This window comes from Erythrolamprus reginae, chromosome 1 (genome assembly GCF_031021105.1).
Source record: "Erythrolamprus reginae isolate rEryReg1 chromosome 1, rEryReg1.hap1, whole genome shotgun sequence".
Classification (NCBI taxonomy): Eukaryota; Metazoa; Chordata; class Lepidosauria; order Squamata; family Dipsadidae; genus Erythrolamprus; species Erythrolamprus reginae.
Window position 1 is genome coordinate 230,057,764 of NC_091950.1, and position 20,494 is coordinate 230,078,257.

The 20,494-nt window shown below is 42.9% G+C and overlaps 1 protein-coding gene across 1 annotated transcript; it reads right to left on the reverse strand.

The window, feature by feature from the left end:
- Positions 1–2,237: 2,237 nt before the first annotated feature.
- Positions 2,238–19,622, reverse strand: LOC139156628 (U3 small nucleolar ribonucleoprotein protein IMP3-like). The gene is made up of 2 exons (XM_070732484.1): positions 18,394–19,622; positions 2,238–3,529 (listed from the first exon to the last, which is right to left on the reverse strand). Exons 1-2 carry the CDS (start codon positions 18,413–18,415, stop codon positions 3,042–3,044), a joined length of 510 nt encoding a protein of 169 aa, XP_070588585.1. The 5' UTR covers positions 18,416–19,622; the 3' UTR covers positions 2,238–3,041.
- Positions 19,623–20,494: the final 872 nt, after the last annotated feature.

Consider the following 20,494-nt stretch of genomic DNA (forward strand, 5'->3'; position numbering starts at 1 on the left):
TTTGCCAACTTCGAATTAAACCTGAAGTCCCATTTTTTGGCTCTCCCCAATCTCCAGAGCCTTTCTAGGCAAAAACAGCCACCCCCACCCTGGATGTCCTCTGAAATCCAGAAATGCTAGTTTGGCGACTTCTGGTTGGACCAGAAGTTCCTTTTTTTGCTCTTTCTAGGATCCTTGGGAGGGTGAAAATGGCCTTCCCCCACCCCCCTAGGGGCCAGAAATGGCTCATTTCAAATTGGGAAACAGACCATTTCTGGCCTCCAGAGGACCTCCGGGAGGGTGGGGAAGGCCGTTTTAACCCTCCTCAGGCTCCTAGAAAGGCTATGGAACCTGGGGAGAGCAAAAATAGGCCTTGCCCACCTCCCCTGGAGGCTGGAAACAAGTCTGCGGAGAGGGGTGGCATACAAATCTGATTAAACTAAACTGTTTCCTGACTCCCAGAGGTCTCAGAAATCCCAATTATCAGCTGGCCAGCATCATAGCCAGGCTGCGGCCCACTTGGAACCAGGCCAGATGAGTTGAGGGTGAATGTGTGTGCATGTGCATAGCTCCATTTGTGAGAGTTTCAGGCACTTGTGCTCATGTGCAAAACTTCACTTGTGTGAGTGGCAGCCACTTGCACAGAACTATCCCCTCTCTCCCTTAATGGACCCTTTGGAAGTGAATCGCACATTGTAACTACAGATAATGTGCAGTTAGGAAATATTTTAAAACTTCCTTGTTGTTGTTTTTTTACAGCAGATAGGAGAACTGCATATAACAACGAAAACAAACAGGATTGCAATATATATGTAAACAAATAGCAGCAAGGCCATCTCTCTCTCTCTATCCACTCAACTAAAATAAATAAATAAATAAGAAATAAATAAATAAAAAGTGACTTATTTTGAGCATCTGTTTCAAAAGCTCAAGTTTGAGTCTTATATGTTGAGGAAAGTGTTGTTATATGGGGTTTTATTGTGTAAAAATGCAATTCAAAATATTCCATCTACCAAGATCAGATGATGATATACAACTGGAGGCAAGGCTGCATGGAAAACTTTGCAAATTAACTTTTCTAACTAGTTTTGCAATCAATTCCATCAATATGGAATTGTTTTCGGAGTGGGGCAGCATAGAAATCCAATTAATAAAATAAATAAATATAAATATATGTGGTTCAGATTGTATTAATACTTTAGCAAATATGCAAATACGTTGTTTTTATATGAACTAAAAAGTCTTGGGCTTCTTGATGTATTTCTACTTTGTACTAAAGAAGAACTCACAAAGTACAGTGGTACCTCTAGCTAAGAACGCCTCTTAATTTAAGAAGTTTTCTAGATAAGAACCAGGGGTTTTTTGCCTCTTCTTAAGAACCATTTTCTACTTAAGAACCCGAGCCCAGAAAATTTTCCCAGGAAATTTGAGAGTGGCACGAAGGCCCGGCCAGTTTCCTGTCATTCCGCCTGGGTTTCCCTCTCTGGCACAGTGTATGGGAGGCAGCCTCACACCGGGTGTATGGGAGGGACGTGTTCCTCCTCCCTCTTTTTTTTTAAGCCTTAAAGTTTTGAATTTTTTTGATTAACCTCACCTCAACTTCTTCCTTTAGCAGCGACTGTCCTCCTCCTCTTCCTCCTCCAACCCAAATTCTGAGCTTTTGTTTCTTTCCTAATGGGTTTGCATGCATTATTTGCTTTTACATTGATTCCTATGGGAAAAATTGCTTCTACTGTACTTACAAACTTTTCTACTTAAGAACTTGGTCACGGAACAAATTAAGTTCTTAAGCAGAAGTACCACTGTATCATGTCCTACAACTCATAGAAACATACCAGAATTATGGGATCACCATCTTATTCCTTATGGAGGTAAACTAAGATATTGCCAGATGATGTGTTATTCTAAAGGAACTGAAGAACTGCCTTGAAAGTAAACAGTTGAGTTCTGATATTCTAGTCATTTATCCTTTTAATTTAATGAAAGTGGTTTAATCACTAAATGTTCATGTCACCACTTTGCCAAAATTTGACTTCTAGTTGCTGCAATGAGTTTCTGTTGTATCATTTCAAAATACAGATCAGAGATGCATTTTTTCTGCTTTCTACTACTACTTTACTACTATATGCCAGAATTCAACTTTTTAATTAATCATTTAACAACCAAAGTCTAAATCTGTGTAAATTTCATCAATTAATTTTGCTAGCAATAATAGAAGATTAATATAAATTCTTAGCCTTAAAGCATCAGTCCACTGGTTACAATCTGCAATTTATTAATACGATTTGGGGAGCACATTTGTTTTAAACTGCAGCTGGGAGTAAATTTTAGAGATTTTACAGAGAACACAAAGATTAAATAGCTTTATGTTCCAAAACTGAACTCAAAATTAATGTTTTGAGGTATTTACACATTATAATCATAATCAGAGCAAAATTCTTTCCATTATTGTAAATGCTGTGGATAAGATAAATGTACATTCATTAACCAGTTCAAAACCTTAAGTTCTAGCCAACAATTTAACATTGGTATAACAGTTTGTACATTAATAGAGAACATGTTACTATAGAAACAATAATATAAAGTTGTTGAGATGCCAAGAAAAAAATAAATCTTAAAATAATGACTGCATAGATTTTGTTGTAGGCAGCCATCCAAATCTTGATCAAACGGGAATAATAAAGTCTGTTTTAATTAAAACATTCTATATGGAACAAGATTAGATACCATCTTCTGGGAAGAAGTTAGATGCAATCCAATTATTAATCTTTACTGTGATCCAAAATGAAATCAATAAAAAGGAACACACAGGATGTTTTACAAGATGCCCATAGGAAATTCTTGTCATCCATTTCTTTCTGATAGAAATCCTAACCATGTAGTTATAAAAATTGCATTCCATCACAAAAGGGTGTGGTTTGGCTGATAGTCTTGTATACAACTATATACTGTTTGCACAACTAAACAAGCAAAACAAATAAAAGACTGAAATATACTAAAGCTAACTCAGTTAAATATTTAAGGTATAATCACGCAAATGGTTAACAAAAGAAAAGTTGTTCTTAACAAATGAAGTCAAAATCATCCCGTTCCTGATTGTAGTTGAGCACATGTTGTCGGATACGAGAGGAATCAGTCCAGGTAATAAAGTCCTCCACGGCCCTGGTGACCAAGAATGCAGGGTCTGTTATAACTTCTGGTCCCACCCAGATATGCCCCTGCTCCACAAATGTCACAGCAGATTTCAAGTTTTGCGCCATACGGAGCTTTATGATCAGACAAGGTAAACGGCGACGGCAGAAGGAAGAGGCTGAGACTCGACAACACAGCTCAAGAGAGCTCTTAGAGGGTATCACACCCATGGGATAAAGTTTGTCCAGAAGAGCAGCAGTGCTCCTAGTGCGGAAACCTGCTGATTCAGGTACATCACCCAGGTCTCTGATCCGGCATGCTAGTTCCCGAACAGCCCGACTAAGCTGATTGTAGCGAGTGTAATCTTCCCTCCGCTGTATACGGAAATGACGAAGCACATGCAGCTCAGCTAGGTTGCCTGGTTAGAAAATGGAAATAAAAATTAGATAATAACATATAGATATCTATATGTATGTATGTAAGAGAATGTAAAAAAAGGGATACTGTATCCCTCCCTCTGCTTTTTGTAGTTTACGAGTGTTACTGTCATAGTAACATAGTATCGCAACGTTTCCAGACTTCACTTTCTTTACGGCCAACTGCTCGCAGGAAAAAACAAGAAATAACATCCTAACCCAAAAAGCAGCAAAACAATCGAGATAATGAAATCTTCCAACCAATCCGAGCACTGGGGAGGTTGGACCTGTTTAATTAGAATGCCAATAAAAAGCCCCGTAGCGTCATCCAATCGCATCTCTCCGACGGGAGACGAACTGACGTCAGGGAGACTAAGAATCTAGCCAATGAAAAAGCAAACACTGTGGTCTCAACGGCCAATCGGAGACGGGAACAAAAAAATTTAAAACCGGAGCTCTGGCCATGCCTTGCCTGATCGGTTAGCCGTTCCAGCTCGTGCTCGGATCTAACGGAGAGCGGAGTTGGCGGTTGCCCTTGAGGTATGGCAACGTCCCCCAGGGACAACTCAGAAGGGCATGTGGGTTGGGGAAACGTGGTTCGGGGAACGTGGGGATAGGCTTTGGAGTCGGGGCGGAGGAAGACCATGTTTTCTTGAGAAGGACAGAGTGGAAAGGGACCTTGGTGGTCTTCTAAGTCCGATTCTCTGCGCAGGAGAAGACTATAAGGAAACTCCAGGATTAAAGACAATTTATCACTGAACATAAATAGCTGTACATCACTTTTTGGTGGGGTCTGTCATTCTGCTTTGCTCTGAGAGGCAAGAAAGAGGCTCAGCTCGATAAACTGTAATTCCAAGCGATTGCGTTCTTCTGATGTTTGAATCATGTGTTTTGCATTTGAAGTAGTTTATGGTTTGTTCCACAGTCAGCACCTGATCATGTCTTTAAGTCTTTCCCAAAGTGTGGTACACATAGCCCCAGGGGCAGGGCCGCCGATCAATGTTCCCTCTAATTTTTTTTCGGTGTGAGCGGAAAAGTATAGTGTCTGAGCGATAGTCCCTTTGGGACTGGGCGGCATAGAGGTATAAATAAATAAATAAATAAATAAATACATACATACATACATACATACATACATACATACATACATACATAAATAAATAACCCCCTCATATATACAATCCCATGTAACATCCCCTTATAAATACAGTCAATCATCAATCATCCCTCCTGAAATTTATACCACTGTCTCATTTCTGGGTATTTCTCCTGTCTTTCCCCCTTTTCTCTCTCATGTTTCTCATTTCTCTCTCTTCCTCCCTTTTTCCCTCATTCCTTCTCCCTCTCACTTCTCCTCTTTTTCCATCCCTCTCTCTCTCCTCCCCCCCTTATGTGTGTGTATGTAACCATTTCCAAAACCAGTTGAGGGCTGGGGTTTTTTTCTCTTTTATTCTTTTCAAAAACAGGTGTGGGCTGGGGGGGTTTCTTATTATTTGGATGCTTTTTACCATATGCTTCAAGAATCAACTCTCTCTTTTGTTTCTCTCTCCTCTCATTCTCTGCCTCAATCATTTTCTCATTTCTCTTTTTTTCTCCCCTTTTTGTTCTCATATCTCTCACTATCCTTTCCTCTCCCTATCTGTCTTGCTTTCTCTCTCTCTTGCTATCTTTTTTCTCTCTTGCTTTCCTTCTCTCTCTCTCTCTCGTTCTCTTATTTTTTCTCTCTCTCTCTCTTGTTCTTTCTCTCTCTCATGCTTTCTCTCTCTTGTTCTCTCTCTCTGTTGCTCTCTCTCTCGTTCTCTCTCTTATTTTCTCTCTCTCTCTCTGTCTCTTTCCTTTCTCTCATTCCCTCTTTCTCTCTATCCTTTCTATCTCTCACTCTTTTCTTCTCTCCCTCCCTTTCTCTTTCCTTTCTCTCATTCCCTGCCTGCCCTGCACCCCCCACCGTGGAGGGAAAGCATTTGGCATCGGCACCGCCAACCCCCCCTCCACGAGCAGCAAAAGCCTAAGCGACGGAGCTGAAAGGCAAACGATGCACCCTGCCGCTTAGGCTTTTGCTGCTCCTGGAGGGGGGGAGGATTTTCTCCACCCTGCCCCCCCCCCCCCCGGCAGCCAAATGTCGCTGAGGCTTTCGGCATCGGCGCCCACCCCTCCAGAAGCAGAAAAAGCCTAAGCGGTGGGGCGCGCCGTTTGCCTTTCGGCATCGGTACCTTCCCCTCCACGAGCAGCAAAAGCCTCAACGACGGAGCCGAAAGGCAAACGGCGTGCCCAGTCGCTGAGGCTTTTGCTGCTCGTAGAGGGGTGGTGCTGATGCCACTCCCCCCCCCAGGAAAGAGGTGCAGGAAAGCAGCGTGTCTAAAAGGCGCACTGCTTTCACGGAAAGCAAACCCGGCTTTCCTGGCCGGCACAGGGCTTTCCCGCCGCTCCCCCCCCCGAAAACACAATGGAGGATGACAAGCAGGACGAAGCGGGGTGGAGCAACGCGGGGCTCAATCAGGCAGCTTCCGCGCATTTCTTTCGGCGAAAGAGGAGAGGGAGCGGATCGGGCGGGCACAGCGCCTTCTACTGCCGGCGCCTCCCCGCGGGCTAGCAGGGGGATGGGGACTGCGCGCCCATGGAAAAGGGCACGCGGGGGGTATTTTGGGGTGCCGGCCCCTGGTGCCCGCTGCAGTCATTGTGCCCTGAGGCGTCTTCGCCCAGAACAATTCAATTAGCCACCGGGAGACCCTCTCTGCCATCTGCTCCGCCGGAGAAAGAGAGCAGTCTGGGCCCACCGAGGGACGGAGAAGGGATGGAGCGGCGGACACCCCCAGGAAAGGCGGGTGCAGGGACTAGATGCGCGGAGACCTGAGGTGCCACAGGCGGCAGCCAGGCAGCCTTTACCGCGGGACACAGGACCCTCCTCCGGTAAAGCAATCCTCCCAAGGGGCCTCTGGGTCACCATACGGGGCTCTGGTATGGGTGACGTTTGCGTGGGGAGGGAGGTCTGGATGGGGCGGGGGGAGACAGCGGGAGGTGAGGGGGGGGCTGGTGGGCAGGAGGGCTGCACTGCTGGCTTCCCAAGGGGAGGGGGCTGCCAGAGGGGCCCGGCTGCAACCGAAGGAAATTGCTGGAAGGCGAGCGGGCGGAAGGAAGGTCGCCACCACCCACAGGCGGCCCATTTCCCGGCTTCTCCATTGCCGTCTTTCCAAGGCTGGAGGCCCCGGGTGAGAGCAGTGGGGTCCTTTCTGGAGCAGCCTCCGCGAGGAGGACGAGGGCTGGCAGGCGGTGGCTCCCAAACGCTGCGGAGACAAAATTGGGCAAGAGCAGCCGGGTGGAGCTCCTGTGGTCCTGGGAAATGGGAAGGCTGCGGCGGGCAGAGTAGAGCCAGGCCGGACTACCAGCAAGAAAGGTGGGGCGGGTGTAGGGGTAGGGAAGAGTTTGGTGGGGTGTACGCGTTCAGAAAAAGCTCTGAAATACACCTAGAAAGCTTGAGTAATTAGGTTTTCTGCTAAGAAAATCTTGGTGAAATCATTCATCCACTCACTTGGTTTCATTCATTTAATGAAAATGAAAAGGGTCAGTTTATGCCATGCATGAATGCCAGTCAGTGATTTAAAAAAAACTTTGTCTTCATTTTTCTGTATTCTAAAGCAGGTGTCCCCAACCCACAGGCTCTGGCCCACTGACAGGCCTTGAGCAGTTTGGAACCGGGCTGCAGAAGTAGTGGACAAGTAGGCCCATTTGTATAAGCAGGGAGAATACGTGCCCACTTGTGCAAATGGAGTTGTGCATGTGCTTGCCTGTTGCTCATACCCCCCTGCTGCTCCGCAAAGCCGGAAAGGTTGGGGAATTCTGATCTAAAGAATGACCCATCTTCATTCAAGGTCCTTGAACTTTCATCTTTGCTTCTGAATCCAGGTTGAAGAAGCAACCAGTTGTGACAGGAGCACATCCTCAAGTGACATGGATGCTTTCAAATTGAAAGAAGAAGCTTTAGAAATTGGAGACGAGATGAAGCAGACCTCGATAGGTCAAAAAGGGTTTTCTTAGTCTCTTAGTATTTTTTTAATTAATATTTTTTTTAAAAACGTGGTATAGCCGTTTCGCGAAGTTTGAACCCGCGAAAAGCGAGGGATCACTGTATCACTTTTCACCTTGAACGTGGATGTCTCTTGGCTGCCGAGAGCATACTGATTTCCACACACAAAACTCAAGTTTGTTTTGGCCATCTTGTCAACTTGAAACTTGCATCTTATAATAAAATTTAGAGTTCTCCGGAATGCACTAAACTGAGCGATCCATATTAAATTCCCACTCATCCAAAGCAGCAAGATACAAGGCAATGTTGCAAGATATTCCTAAGAAATGGCTAAATGTGTCTTTTTCTTTGATTTCTTAGTGAAGCTGTTTTCTAAGGAAGCTTGCTGTGCTTTTTAACACTTAATTATTGTTTTTTTAATGTAAGAAAGGGGTGAGGGTAGGTAACCTGGTCCCCTTTAGTTTTGTTCTTCAACCTTTCTCTTCCTCAAATAGGTAGAAGACATAACTAAAAAATTTGAGAACTTGAAGAAACTTGAAGCGAATGGTTGGCAAATGGTGGATGATGTTCAGCCCCACAAACCTGCCAAGGTATGAAAAACTCTTTGCTGGCTCTGCTTTTAGGGGATGATTTTTTGCCTGGACCAGATTCCTTATGGGACCGCCTTCTGCCGCATGAGTCCCAGCGACCGGTCAGGTCTCACAGAGTCGGCCTTCTCCAAGTCCCATCAACTAGACAATGTCGCCTGGCGGGGCCTAGGGGAAGAGCCTTCTCTGTGGGGGCTCCGGCCCTCTGGAACCAGTTCCCCCCAGAGATTTGTACCGCCCCCAGCCTCCTTGACTTCCACAACAGTTTGAAGATCCACTTGTGCCAACTGACCTGTGGACATTAGACATCAGCCCTTGTCGATGAATGGAATGTATGTTTGTTTGTCAGAATGAGTGACTGGATTTTTAAAAAATAAATAAATTGGGGTTTTAGATTGGTTAGTTTAGTTTAAAAAATTGGATTTAGGATATTTTGTATTGTTACTTATATGCTGTAAGCCACCCCAAGTCCTCGGAGAGGGGCGGCATATAAATCCAATAAATAAATAAATTACTGAGACTATTTCTGAAAGGCAACTTTATTGAGTGATTTAGGCAATTGCACAAAAAAGTACAAAAGTTTCTCATGGAGCTGAATTTTACTAAACTTAAGCTACCTGTTCATCTTCTGAGAACTGTAACTCCTGTAACCAAGTCCGAGAACCAAGGATGCACAGCAATTCAGATTTAAAAAATTGGAAAATATTATTTGTAAGGGCATGGGCATATTTGCTGTATCTGTCAGGTGGTGTTTTTTGAATGACTGCCTTTTTCCTAAATTGGCATGGTATCAGTAGAGCCCCAGACATTAAAGTACTGGTGCCTCATTAATGTAGATTGATACTATCTTGGAATTCTGTCAGCATTGTTTGAACTCTGAAAGGCACAGCTTCTTTAAGGAGGTGACCTCAGGTGCCATAAACATCCCCATGCCTAGCCTTACTGAGCATATATGCCTGAAACAATCAAATATTGCTTTTCTGCCTCCTTTGCCTCTTCACTATTGAATTATTTGGAGTGGAGATGCAACTTACTGTACTTTATAAAACATTATACATCTTGATGGCTAATTAATTGCATTGCCACCCATATTTAAGCTGACACTTAACTGTAGTGAAGCATCCCTTTGTTTTCCAACTTTCTTTTTTGTAGCCAATTCCTGGCTTTTGGGCTACTTTGGGCTTTCTTTTTAATGCATTCTATTGCCCCCCGCCCTTCACCCATTTTCCTGTAAGCACCAACAGTTTTCTTCTTGTAAACAAATAGGTACATTGATCATTGGGATTTTGCTCTAAACTTCTAATATCTGACATCTGACATTTTATATTTTCAGTGAATTTTAAAGTGTTTATAGACCCATAGCTGATCCTTAGGTTGCTAGCCCTGACATTCTTGACTTTTGCTAGCTGCTAAGAATAGGTTGACACTGTGTAGAATCTGATAGGGAACTGAATAATTCAATATTCGGTGCTGAATGTATCAGTATTATAGTCAGTGTCAGATGGGTGACCTTTCAATGTTTCCTAGAAGTGAAGCCATCTTATATCATAGTTTATCATTAGAGGGCTTAGTACTGGACATCTTTGTGAGTCAGAAAGTAGGGTTTGGTAAATATACCATGGCAAGTAGTTCCAACTTTGGAATTGTAACATATTTTTTATTTTGGGGGGGAAACCCTTTTTTTTTGGTTCTATTTGCTACTATTCTACAGTATTGCCTCAGTAGTCAGGAGAGGTGTTGGCAGAGGAATATGTCCTGTTGGAGGTATATTTTAACTTTCATATAGTGCAGTTCTGAGTCAGAACCTCAACATCTGACAACCCCAAATAGAAGTAACCTTTTTTTATTTCCTACCCAAAACATGTCTTCTCTGGTTAGATATCCTTTGGCAGAGACAAACTGTTTGGATTGGGAGGCACGTCTGAAATTTTGAAAATATATTTGGGGCCTCCAATTATGGATTGGGACAGAGTCACACATTAATTCAATGGCTGCAATGAATGAAGTGCCACTCACAAAACTGATTTTCCCAGAAATCAAACTGTTGTTGGCTGTTCTTTACTACTTTATCATCTATCTAAGCAGGAGGCCATACTTCCTAACAAAGCTGTCGGCAAAGATTTTCGGTTTTAAATTGATTTTGAATGGTTTTTACATGTTTTTAACTTTCTTTTATTGGATTATTTTTTTAACCTGTTGTGAGTTGTCCAGAGTTGGTTAAATGAGTTGGGTGGTTGTACAATTGTAATAATAATAGCATCAGGAGCATAGGGTTTTGTTTTTATTTTCTTTGGATCATATGCTCTATACCAGTGTTTTGTTATGCTGGCAACTTGAAGATTTTGGTTGAGTAAGGAACTTTGGGAGTTGAAGTCCACACATCTTCAAGTTTCCACAGTTCAGGAAACTGTGCCCCATACTCTGTAGACTACTGAAGATTGTACTCCAATGTCTTGATGATGTGATGTTTATCCATCGTGTTTGAGGAGGACCTTGACATCTAGTGGGTTGTGAGCTGTACACGATGTGTCCACAAGTGGCTGGTAAGGCCTATACGGGCACAAAAGTTTCTGCCACATGTTGGGCAGACATGTATGGGCACCATTGTCACAGCATTTGCATTTGCAGCCCTGGCTTTGCAGGGTGCTCGCTTCTCTACTGCTCTGAATGTTCTTCTGGCCTCCGATAGCCTTGGTGGATCAGCATGCGCCATGTTGGTCGATCTTGTGCCAGGGTTTCACAGGAGGTGGTGGTGATATCGAGGGACTTGAAGGAGGCTTTCAACGGGTCTTTGTATTGCTTCCTTTGTCCCACATGTGATCACTTTCCTTGAGCAGCTCACCACAGAGGAGCTATTTAAGGATGCGATGGTCTGGCATCCTAGCAACATTGCCCAGTGTGTCTGGGCTTTCAACAGCAGGATGGGAATTGATGGCAGGCCTGTTTTGGAAAGGACCTCAGTGTCAGGCGCCTTATCCTGCCACCAGATCCTCAGAATTCTACAGAGGCAGGTCATGTGGAAGTGGTTCAATTGCCTAGCATGCCTCCTGTATACAGTCCAAGTCTCACTGGCATAGAACAGGGTAGTTAGCACTATTTATTTATTTGATTTGATTTGATTTGTATGCCGCCCCTCTCCGAAGACTCGGGGCAGCTAACAACAATATAAAAAGACAATGTAAACAAATCTAATATTAAAAACAATCTAAAAAACCCCAATTTAAAGAACCACTCATACATACAAGCATACCATGTATAAATTCTATAAGCCTAGCGGGAAGGGAAATTTCAAACTATTGCTTGGTAGACTTTGAGCTTTGTAGCTAGGCTTATTCCACGTCGGTTCCACACGTTGGTCATTAGTCTGCCAAATGCAGAGCTTGCCTTGGCGATTCTGCAGTTGACCTCAATATCAATTGTCACTGCACTGGAGAGGGTGCTGCCAAGGCATGTAAATTGGATGTCATTGGGTCTATCATGATATAGGCAGGATCTCTAGAGAGGTCTGGTTGCATTCCTTCCCTGTGCCCTGAGTTTTCGAAGGCTAGGGATTATCAGCTTTGTCAAGGTATTTTTTGATTTCCAGAAAAAGCCCATCCTTCGGAGGACAGCCAAAGCAGCAGGGGGGTCTGCCGAAAGCAGAGCAGCCAGAAAAAGCCTTGCGCCTGTAAAAGCAGCCATGAAGAACAAGGCAAAAGAAGGGTTGGCAGCACACGCTTCAGGCCAAGGAGCAGAACGGATATTTGATGGAGGGTTTTTCAGAATTGAATCTCCTGCCAAACCCTTTCCAGGTCAGTCCAGATTCCAGACCACGGCCTTTGCACAAGAATATATGTACTGTATTATGACAATTATTGCAGTAGCTACACATTGCTGACTCCGCATGAGTTCCTGGTAGTTTACAACATGTTCTGTCGGGCTCGCTCCTCCCAACATGTTCTGTCGGGCTCTCTCCTCCCAAAAATTCACAGATACAAATTTCAGACACACACACACACACGTTTGAAAATTCAAAACAATGTTCTTTATAATGAAAATTCACTTAAACTAAGCCCTCTTTTGGTATAGCAAAGAGCACTGGTCTCCAAACAAACTGGTAGTTTGTACAAGTCCCTTATCAGTTCTGTAAAACTTAGCTTGCAGCTGTGAGGCAATTTGCAGTCCTTCTTTCACAAAGTGAAACACACTTTGCTCTGGTTTAGTTTCAAAGCGGGGGGAAATCAGCACACAAAAGGTCAAAGTCAGTAAAGCAGTCATGAAACACAATGATCAGATAATCCTCCACAATGGCCAAACCCACAGGCTGCTATTTATAGCAGCCTCACTAATTACCACAGCCCCACCCAACCACAGGTGGCCTCATTTTCTTTGATAATAATCTCTCAGTTGTTGTTGCCCATGCATCGCTCTCCGCATGCGTGGCTGTATCATTAACTCTTGTTCTGAATCCAAGGAGGAGCTAGATAATTGATCTCCTTCTGAGCTGTCTGCCACACTCTCCTCCTCCCTGTCACTCATGTCTTCTTGGTCAGAGGAGCCTTCATCATCAGATTCCACCGGGGGCAAAACAGGCCTGCAGCATGTGGATGTCTCCCCCACATCCACAGTCCTTGGGGCAGGAGCTGGGCCAGAGCTAACCACAACAACAACATATCCACACCACCATGAAACTATTCATTTCGTTTCACTGTTCAGGTTCTGCAGCATTAAACATTAAAAGCTTTCTGTTTCACTGTTTTCCTCAAGAACATTAATAAGATGCCAAACAGCTTTTTGAGAGCAAATTATGCTATAAAGAAATATTCCATAAGAAATATCACCTCATAGTCCACCTTTCCTGAAACCCACGTGGGGTGGGCAATCCTTAGCCACCTCTACTTAGAACATAAAATATTGGATAAATTGATTGTAGTTGGAGGAAGCAGTTAGGTGACCAAACAATGGCGCTTCACAGATAACATTCTGATTGGATTCAAAATCCAATTGACAACAAGCACAATGCCACAACAACATTGTTGTATGATTATGCCATCCAACAGTATGTAGCCTTCTACATTTTATATCATTTGTCGCCTCCCTAATACATATATTATTTTTTAATATTTTGTTTTATATTGTTTTGGTTACCCTCTTTGAGATCCTGGGTATGGATGAAGTATTCCACCCCACCCACTCCCTGGTCCATGATAGTGAATCTATGTCATGAATCATAGACTTAATGAAGCATAGTGGATGAATACCAGCAGATGATATGGCTCCCCAAATCAGCACATACTGTGGAAATGTTACACTGGACCTCAAGCATCTTGCAGAGTGTGCCTCCATTCTTCCTCCATACTTTGGGTCCTTGGTTGCCAAATGAGATGTAAAAGTTTCCACAGTCTGTGTTGATTTGGGGAGCCATGTCATCTGCTGGTATTCGTCCACTGTGCTTCATTAAGTCCAGAGTCAACAGAGCTGTCTACCAGGAGATTTTGGTGCGCTCCATGCTTCCATTCACATGCGAGCTTTATGGGGATGGTGACTTAAATTTTCCAGCAGGATTTGGCTCCTGCTTACAGTGCCCAAATCCCCAAAAACCAGGTTCAATGATCATGGGATTACTGTCCTTGATTGGCCAGCAAACTTGCCTGATCTGAACCCCAAAGAGAATCTATGGGGCATTGCCAAGAGAAAGATGAGAGACATGAGACCGAATAATGCAGAAGAGCTTAATGCTACTATTAAAGCATCCTGGTCTTCCATAACACCTCAGCAGTGCCACAGGATGATAGTTTCCATACCACGCCGCATTGAGGCAGTACTTGCTACAAAAGGTCCCAAACACATGCATGCTTATACTTTTTGGAGGTCTGATACCATTCTATGCGCAATCCTTGTTTTATTGATCGTATGTAATATTCTAATTTTCTGAGAATGGGGGATTTGGGGTTTTCATGAGCTGTAAACCATAATCGTCACAATTATGACAAATCATGGCTTGAACTACCTTGCTTTGCATGTAATGAGTCTCTCTCATATATTAAGTTTCACCTTTTAAGTTGCATTACTGAACTAAATGAACGTTTGCATGATATTCTAATTTTTCAAGTTTCACCTGTACTATAGGTCAAATCTGCTAAAACTTTTCAGTGTCTCAATAGAGCATACAATGTGAGGAAAACCTTTGAGGATGACTTAATCCTCTGTGTATGTGTGTACACACAAATTCATGCACACATTCATATGTCAAGCATTTGGCATCCTTCTCCCCCATATTTTCTGTATATGTGGGGCTCAGAATCCAAAATTTGTCACAGATAACATATTAATATTATACAGCATTCAGTTCTTCAATTGCTTATTCATCTATTGCCTACAGGTGTGACTCCTAAATCAACTGTCAAGATTTCCCAGTATATGACTCCAAGATCTGCCAATAAGGCTTTGCTTCAGAATTGTAGAGAGATCTGTATTTTAAAGCAAGGCACATCAAGTATGTCCAAAGCCGTTCCACCATTTCCAGATCCCAAAGTATTTCCAGATCCTGCTAGTACTGATCACATTGGCTCCACATCTGAACAAAGGTATGCAACTAAACTGGCCCTTTGCTTTGGGCAGTGCAGGAATAACAACTCTTTTGGGGAGAGCCAGTGGAGCCTCACAGCACTATAATAGCTTTTGGGTTGCGTGAAAAATCATGGGGTTTTTCACAGCAAAATATTTCTTCAGCATTCAGTGTACAGAACATAATTCTTGCATAAGGAGCTGGGGCTCTGGAGCAAATCTTGTATGCCACCCCGAGTCTTCGGAGAGGGGCAGCATACAAATATGAATAATAATAATAATAATAATAATAATAATAATAATAATAATAACAACAACAACAATAATAATAATGGTTGTTTTCTTCTTTTAAGCCAGAAACCTCTTTCTGCATTTTCAATCCAAACTAAATTCTTAAGGCCTCCATCGTTCATTTAAAAATATACCGAATATACCTGAAACAGTGATTGTAATTTTTCTGCTGCTGATATATAACACGTAAAGTTTTAAACCTCCTGTTTCAGACTTCTAATCCTTCCAGCAATTATGTTAAACTTAATTTTTATTAATCATATGGCTGATATTTCCAATATGTTGAATAAAATAGAAAAGGTGGTGAGAATGCATTCATTCTTACAAATATGCTGGGAGAAATTAATATTCATTTTAGATGATAGCATTTGTGCTAGCCTATTTGATCTGTTGCCTGTTGAGTGATTTCTTTCAGCCAATCCCTTATTTTGTGCCATTATTTCCTAACTTTAAGGTATGTCCACCCCATATGGTAGAAGGTACCCTGTTTATACCCACACTTTCAGAATTCAGGCAAACAGTTGGGTACATTTTGGCCAATCTTGCTGGAGGTAGATGCCAACAGTAAAACATCTTGTAAATGTTTTCCCTATAGGTTGACAACATTGTTAATTTATATTTTTTTACCCCATAATTTTCCCAATGGTCTAATTCAATACTATATCCAAAATTTCTGGCCCAACTTATTGTTGTCTCTTTCATAGTTTTTCTTCCATTTTGAATCTTAGGAATAGGTTATAAACTTTTGTAACCATTTTCCCCCTTGTCCCTAATAATGTCTTTATCTATTTCTCATTGTTTTCCATAAATACTGTATTGTTCTAATTACCGTACTTGGATCTGTTGCCTGTTGTATTTCACTTTTCTCTTTACAAAAAGACCTCTTGGGTATATTCCTGCAAAGACTATTTCTGTTATATGCTTCTGTATAAGAAACATATATGTTATATGCTTCTTATATGCTGAGTCTTGATTAAAATGCCTTGTCTTTTCTTGTGTGATATTTGAAACACTCCAACCTCCTTGTTGCCCAAGGCTTCTTTCTTTGGCTATCATGCCAGCTTGGTTCCTATAGCGACTTGATTTGGGGGATATTTTTTCCCCACTTCAGTTTTCCCTTAGCTCCTCAAGTTCTCTTCCCCATAAGTTAAGTACATTTAATCTTCTTCAAGCCGTATCTTGCTAATACACATACGGTATTCGTTTTGATTTTGAATAACGTTGAAACAGTTATTCTATGGGACAAAATTTTAATTCAAGAAGCTTGAAAGGAAAATAATTTCAAGGATAAAGTGTGGCCTGTGATTTTCCCAGATACATTTTACATCCTCTGGGCAACTGAAGGAATAGAAGTTGTGAATAGCAACTTGAACAGCCCAACAGTCAATCCTAATATTCTTCACCAGTGATAATAGCAATAGCACTTAGACTTCACAGTGCTTTACAGCTCTCTCTAAGCGTTTTACAGTCAGCATATTACCCCCCAACCATTGGGGTCCTCATTTTACCAACCTCGGAAAGATGGAAGGCTGAGTCAACCTTGAGCCTATGGGATTCAAACTGCCAAATAATCTTACCTGTAGGCTACTCGTTGATACCGGTGGGAACAATGGGAATAGAAAGCTTGACTAATTAGGTTTTATGCTGTGATGTTTCTATGCATTGTATTGATGTATCCAAGTTGAGGATTTGCAAGTTAAAAAGGTTTTAGGAACTGGGGAGTAATATAGTTTCAAATGTGCATCTCTTTGTTTTTGTTTATTTTCTCCAGTGGCGATCAAGCAACAGAGGAACCGTGTGCTAAAACAGGGGAAGCAGAAATAACAACTGTAAGTATTATCTTTTTTTTTAGAATATCTTTCTTTCATATCAGGAGGTCACAAAATTGTTTGCTGTTGGTTCAAAAATTGGGACTGCAGAATTTGCTGGCAGTGGATACTTGTCAGTCCCAGCAGGCAAACCAGACCAGAAAATCAACTTTACCTGAAGACCAAAATGATTTCCATAAGATTGGTTATAAGAATCTTGCAAGTCAATGATTCGCTGCTGCTTCTGCTGCTTTTTATATCCCAGTGGATGATGGAGGCATCTTTTGGAGCCACTTCTAAATATTAATTTGTTTCTCAGAACTTAATAAATCTTTTAGCCCTTTTTGCTTTCTCGACTGTTCTTGCACATTTCTGTCAAAATCACCCTGCTTATGTACAGAAGTAACGCCCTAACAAGTGGTGGCTATCTTATATTTTCATATAAGGGGGGAATGCAATGAAATGCTATGAAAGTGAAACTCTGAAATACTTTTTTTTTTTTTTTTAAAAAGAAAATCTTGGTGAAATCATTCATTCACTCACTCGGTTTCATTCATTTAATGAAAATGAAAAGGGTCAGCTTATGCCATGCATGAATGCCAGTCAGTGATTTTAAAAAAACGTTGTCTTCACTTTTCTGTATTCTAAAGCAGGTGTCCCCAACCCACAGGCTCTGGCCCACTGGCAGGCCGTGAGCAGTTTGGAACCAGGCTGCAGAAGTAGTGGGAAAGTGGGCCCATTTGTATAAGCAGGGAGAATACGTGCCCACTTGTGCAAATGGAGTTGTGCATGCGCTTGCCTGTTGCTCATACCCCCCTACTGCTCCGCAAAGCCGGAAAGGTTGGGGAATTCTGATCTAAAGAATTATCCTTCTTCATTCAAGGTCCCTGAACTTTCATCTTTGCTTCTGAATGCAGGTTGAAGAAGCAACCAGTTGTGACAGGAGCACATCCTCAAGTGACATGGATGCTTTCCAATTTAAAGAAGAAGCTTTAGAAATTGGAGGCGAGATGAAGCAGACCTTGATAGATCAACAGGTCAAAAAGGATTTTCTTAGTCCCTTAGTATTTTTTTAATTAATATTTTTTGAAAAACCGTGGTATAGCCGTTTCACGAAGTTTGAACCCGTGAAAAGCGAGGGATCACTGTATCTCTTTCTCAAATAGGTAGAAGACATAACTAAACAATTTGAGAACTTGATGAAACTTGAAGCGAATGGTTGGCAAATGGTGGATGATGTTCAGCCCCACAAACCTGCCAAGGTATGAAAAACTCTTTGCTGGCTCTGCTTTTTTGGGATGATTTTTTGCTTGGACCAGATTCCTTATGGGACCGCCTTCTGCCGCATGAGTCCCAGCGACCGGTCAGGTCTCACAGAGTCGGCCTTCTCCAGGTCCCATCAACTAGACAAAGGATGATCCATCTTCATTCAAGGTCCTTGAACTTTCATCTTTGCTTCTGAATCCAGGTTGAAGAAGCAACATTTTTGATAAACTCATTCAATGAATCTAAGCTCTGCAAGCTGAGATATCATGCACTGCATTGATGCATCCACACAATTTTACAGTAACCATGAGATAAATCATAAAACAATGTCCATGAATATTCCTTACTTGCATTGTTTTGCAAATCCATGTAGTTTGAAGATAATTGTATTAGTACCACCAGGTTCTAAGTGTGAGAGAAAGGGTAAACAATAAAAATGAATGTGAAACCTTCTAAGCAGCTTATAAATATAATATTAAAGAACACCTGTCATTTCAGATCGAACAGGCAGTACCTGTTAGCGGGCATCAATTCACCTGCTGCCTACTACGTCCCTTACTTTGTTGTGTCACTGCCACATCAGCAGCCGTCCCATTAAACTGAATGGAAGTCAAGGAGGAGGCGCTGCAGGACAGAGATGACAGTTGCTCTTTAAAAATTATGACTTAAATCCAGTTGATTTTTACTGATGATTTAAATCAACTTGATTTAAATCAAACCCATTCTGGAAAAGGGTTATATTGCTTGGGGTATGGCAGTGGCACATTCTGGTTTTTGTTATCTGCATGAATTTACCAATATGTACAGACACAAGTTCCTTATCAGTAAAATTCTCAGATGGCTCAGCGGAAGATGTGTAATGTAAAAGATTTCTTGCCTTTATTTTATATCTAGATTAAGATGGCTACTAAGTTTTCCAGTCGACCCAAAGTCGATACATTGAGGACAAAACTTGTTCTCCAAATTCAAAAAGAGAAAAGACAACAAGAATTTAATAAGGGCAGGCAATTTGGAGAAGTTGACAACGCTACTTCTCAGCTGGGCAAAGGAAGCAAAGCTTGTGTACCAAAGCCAAGTAAGTAAAAGCTTTTTAAATATTAACCAAGACTTGTTTTCAGTTTTTATCTTTGTTGTCTTTCCTAAATTTACTAAGTTATTTTATTATCTTTTTCAATACAACAAGTCTTCAGGCAGGTTAAGAAAAGGTTTCATTTCTAAGTCTATCCTTGAGCTGAATTTGTACCTAAACTGTTACTTTGTGAAATGTTTCTCTTATTATGAACTGCTGAAAACAGGTGTGCACAGACCCTGAGTGGGATGGGAATTGCCGGTGTCTGCAAATGGAGAGACATGCAAGAGGGCTCTGTCTATGACAGTGATGGTGAACCAAAGGCACACGTGCCCTATGTCAACTCCAGCATACATGCATGTGCTAGACAGCTGGTTTCTGGCCTTGGGGAAGGCCCTTTCACCCTCCAGAGGCTTCCCTGAAAACCCAGAGTGCGAAAAACCTCCCAATGGGCAAAGAGAAAGGTCAAAGAAATGGACTTCTGGTTTGCCCGTTGTGCTGTTTTTTGCACACCGGAGGCTTCATAGAAGCTTTCTGAAGCCCCAGATTGTGAGAAATGGCACAATGGGCAAACCAGAAGCCTGTTTTTCCCAACTTCCAGTTTGCCGATTTGGCTGTTTTTTCACCGTCCCAGGCTTCAGCTTAGGGTATGTGTGCATGCGTGGGGGGGGGAGGGAATGGGTGTTGGCACGTGCATGTGTGCTAATACATGCACACACACCCTTTTGGCACGCAAACCACAAAAGGTTCGCTATCACTGTTCTATGGCAACTTGCCATGAGGGACTCGGCATGGCCTACCGTATTTTTCACTCCATTAAACGCAGTTTTTTTCCTCCCAAAGTAGGATGAAAAATCAGCCTCGTCTTATGGAGCGAAGATGCAGGCAGGGAGGGGGGGGAGGCTGCGAAGTCGGAAGCGCCATCCCGCCGGCTGGCTGGCTAGCTGCTGCCTGGCCCCCTCCCTCCCGGAGGAGGGTCTCCCTCCTCACCACCAGTGGCGCTCCCCCCGCCAGCCAGCCAGCCAAGCCCTGCCTGCCGGAACCGGCTCCTCGCTCTCCACCTGCCACCCGCCGCGTTTGCAGGAGGTGGGGAGGGTCGGGCGGCCCGCCAAGGCCAGGAGGGACGCCGCTGCCCCCCCTTCCCTCTCTCCGCCCGCCGCTGCACCGAGAGGAAATGCCGACAAAGGCTTTTCTCAGCGGAGGCCGGCGAAGGCGATATTCAATGCCCTGCCCGCCTCACCTTTGCCGAGAGCTCTCAGCAAGGGGGTTGTAGGAGAGGCGGGGCCGGCGGCAAAGGTGATATTCAATGTCGGGGGCGCACGGGCGGTTGCACGCGCTCCCTATCTCCCTGCTAGCCCACTCGGAATATTCAAAATAAG

What these genes read in the sequence shown, in the direction of transcription:
- LOC139156628 (XM_070732484.1), bottom strand. Translation starts at nt 18,415, where the DNA reads ATGGATTTGCAAAACAATGCAA. An exon ending in GGATTTGCAAAACAATGCAA is followed by an intron (nt 3,530 to 18,393) that starts GTAAGGAATATT and finishes TTTTCTAACCAG; the next exon opens with GCAACCTAGCTGAGCTGCAT.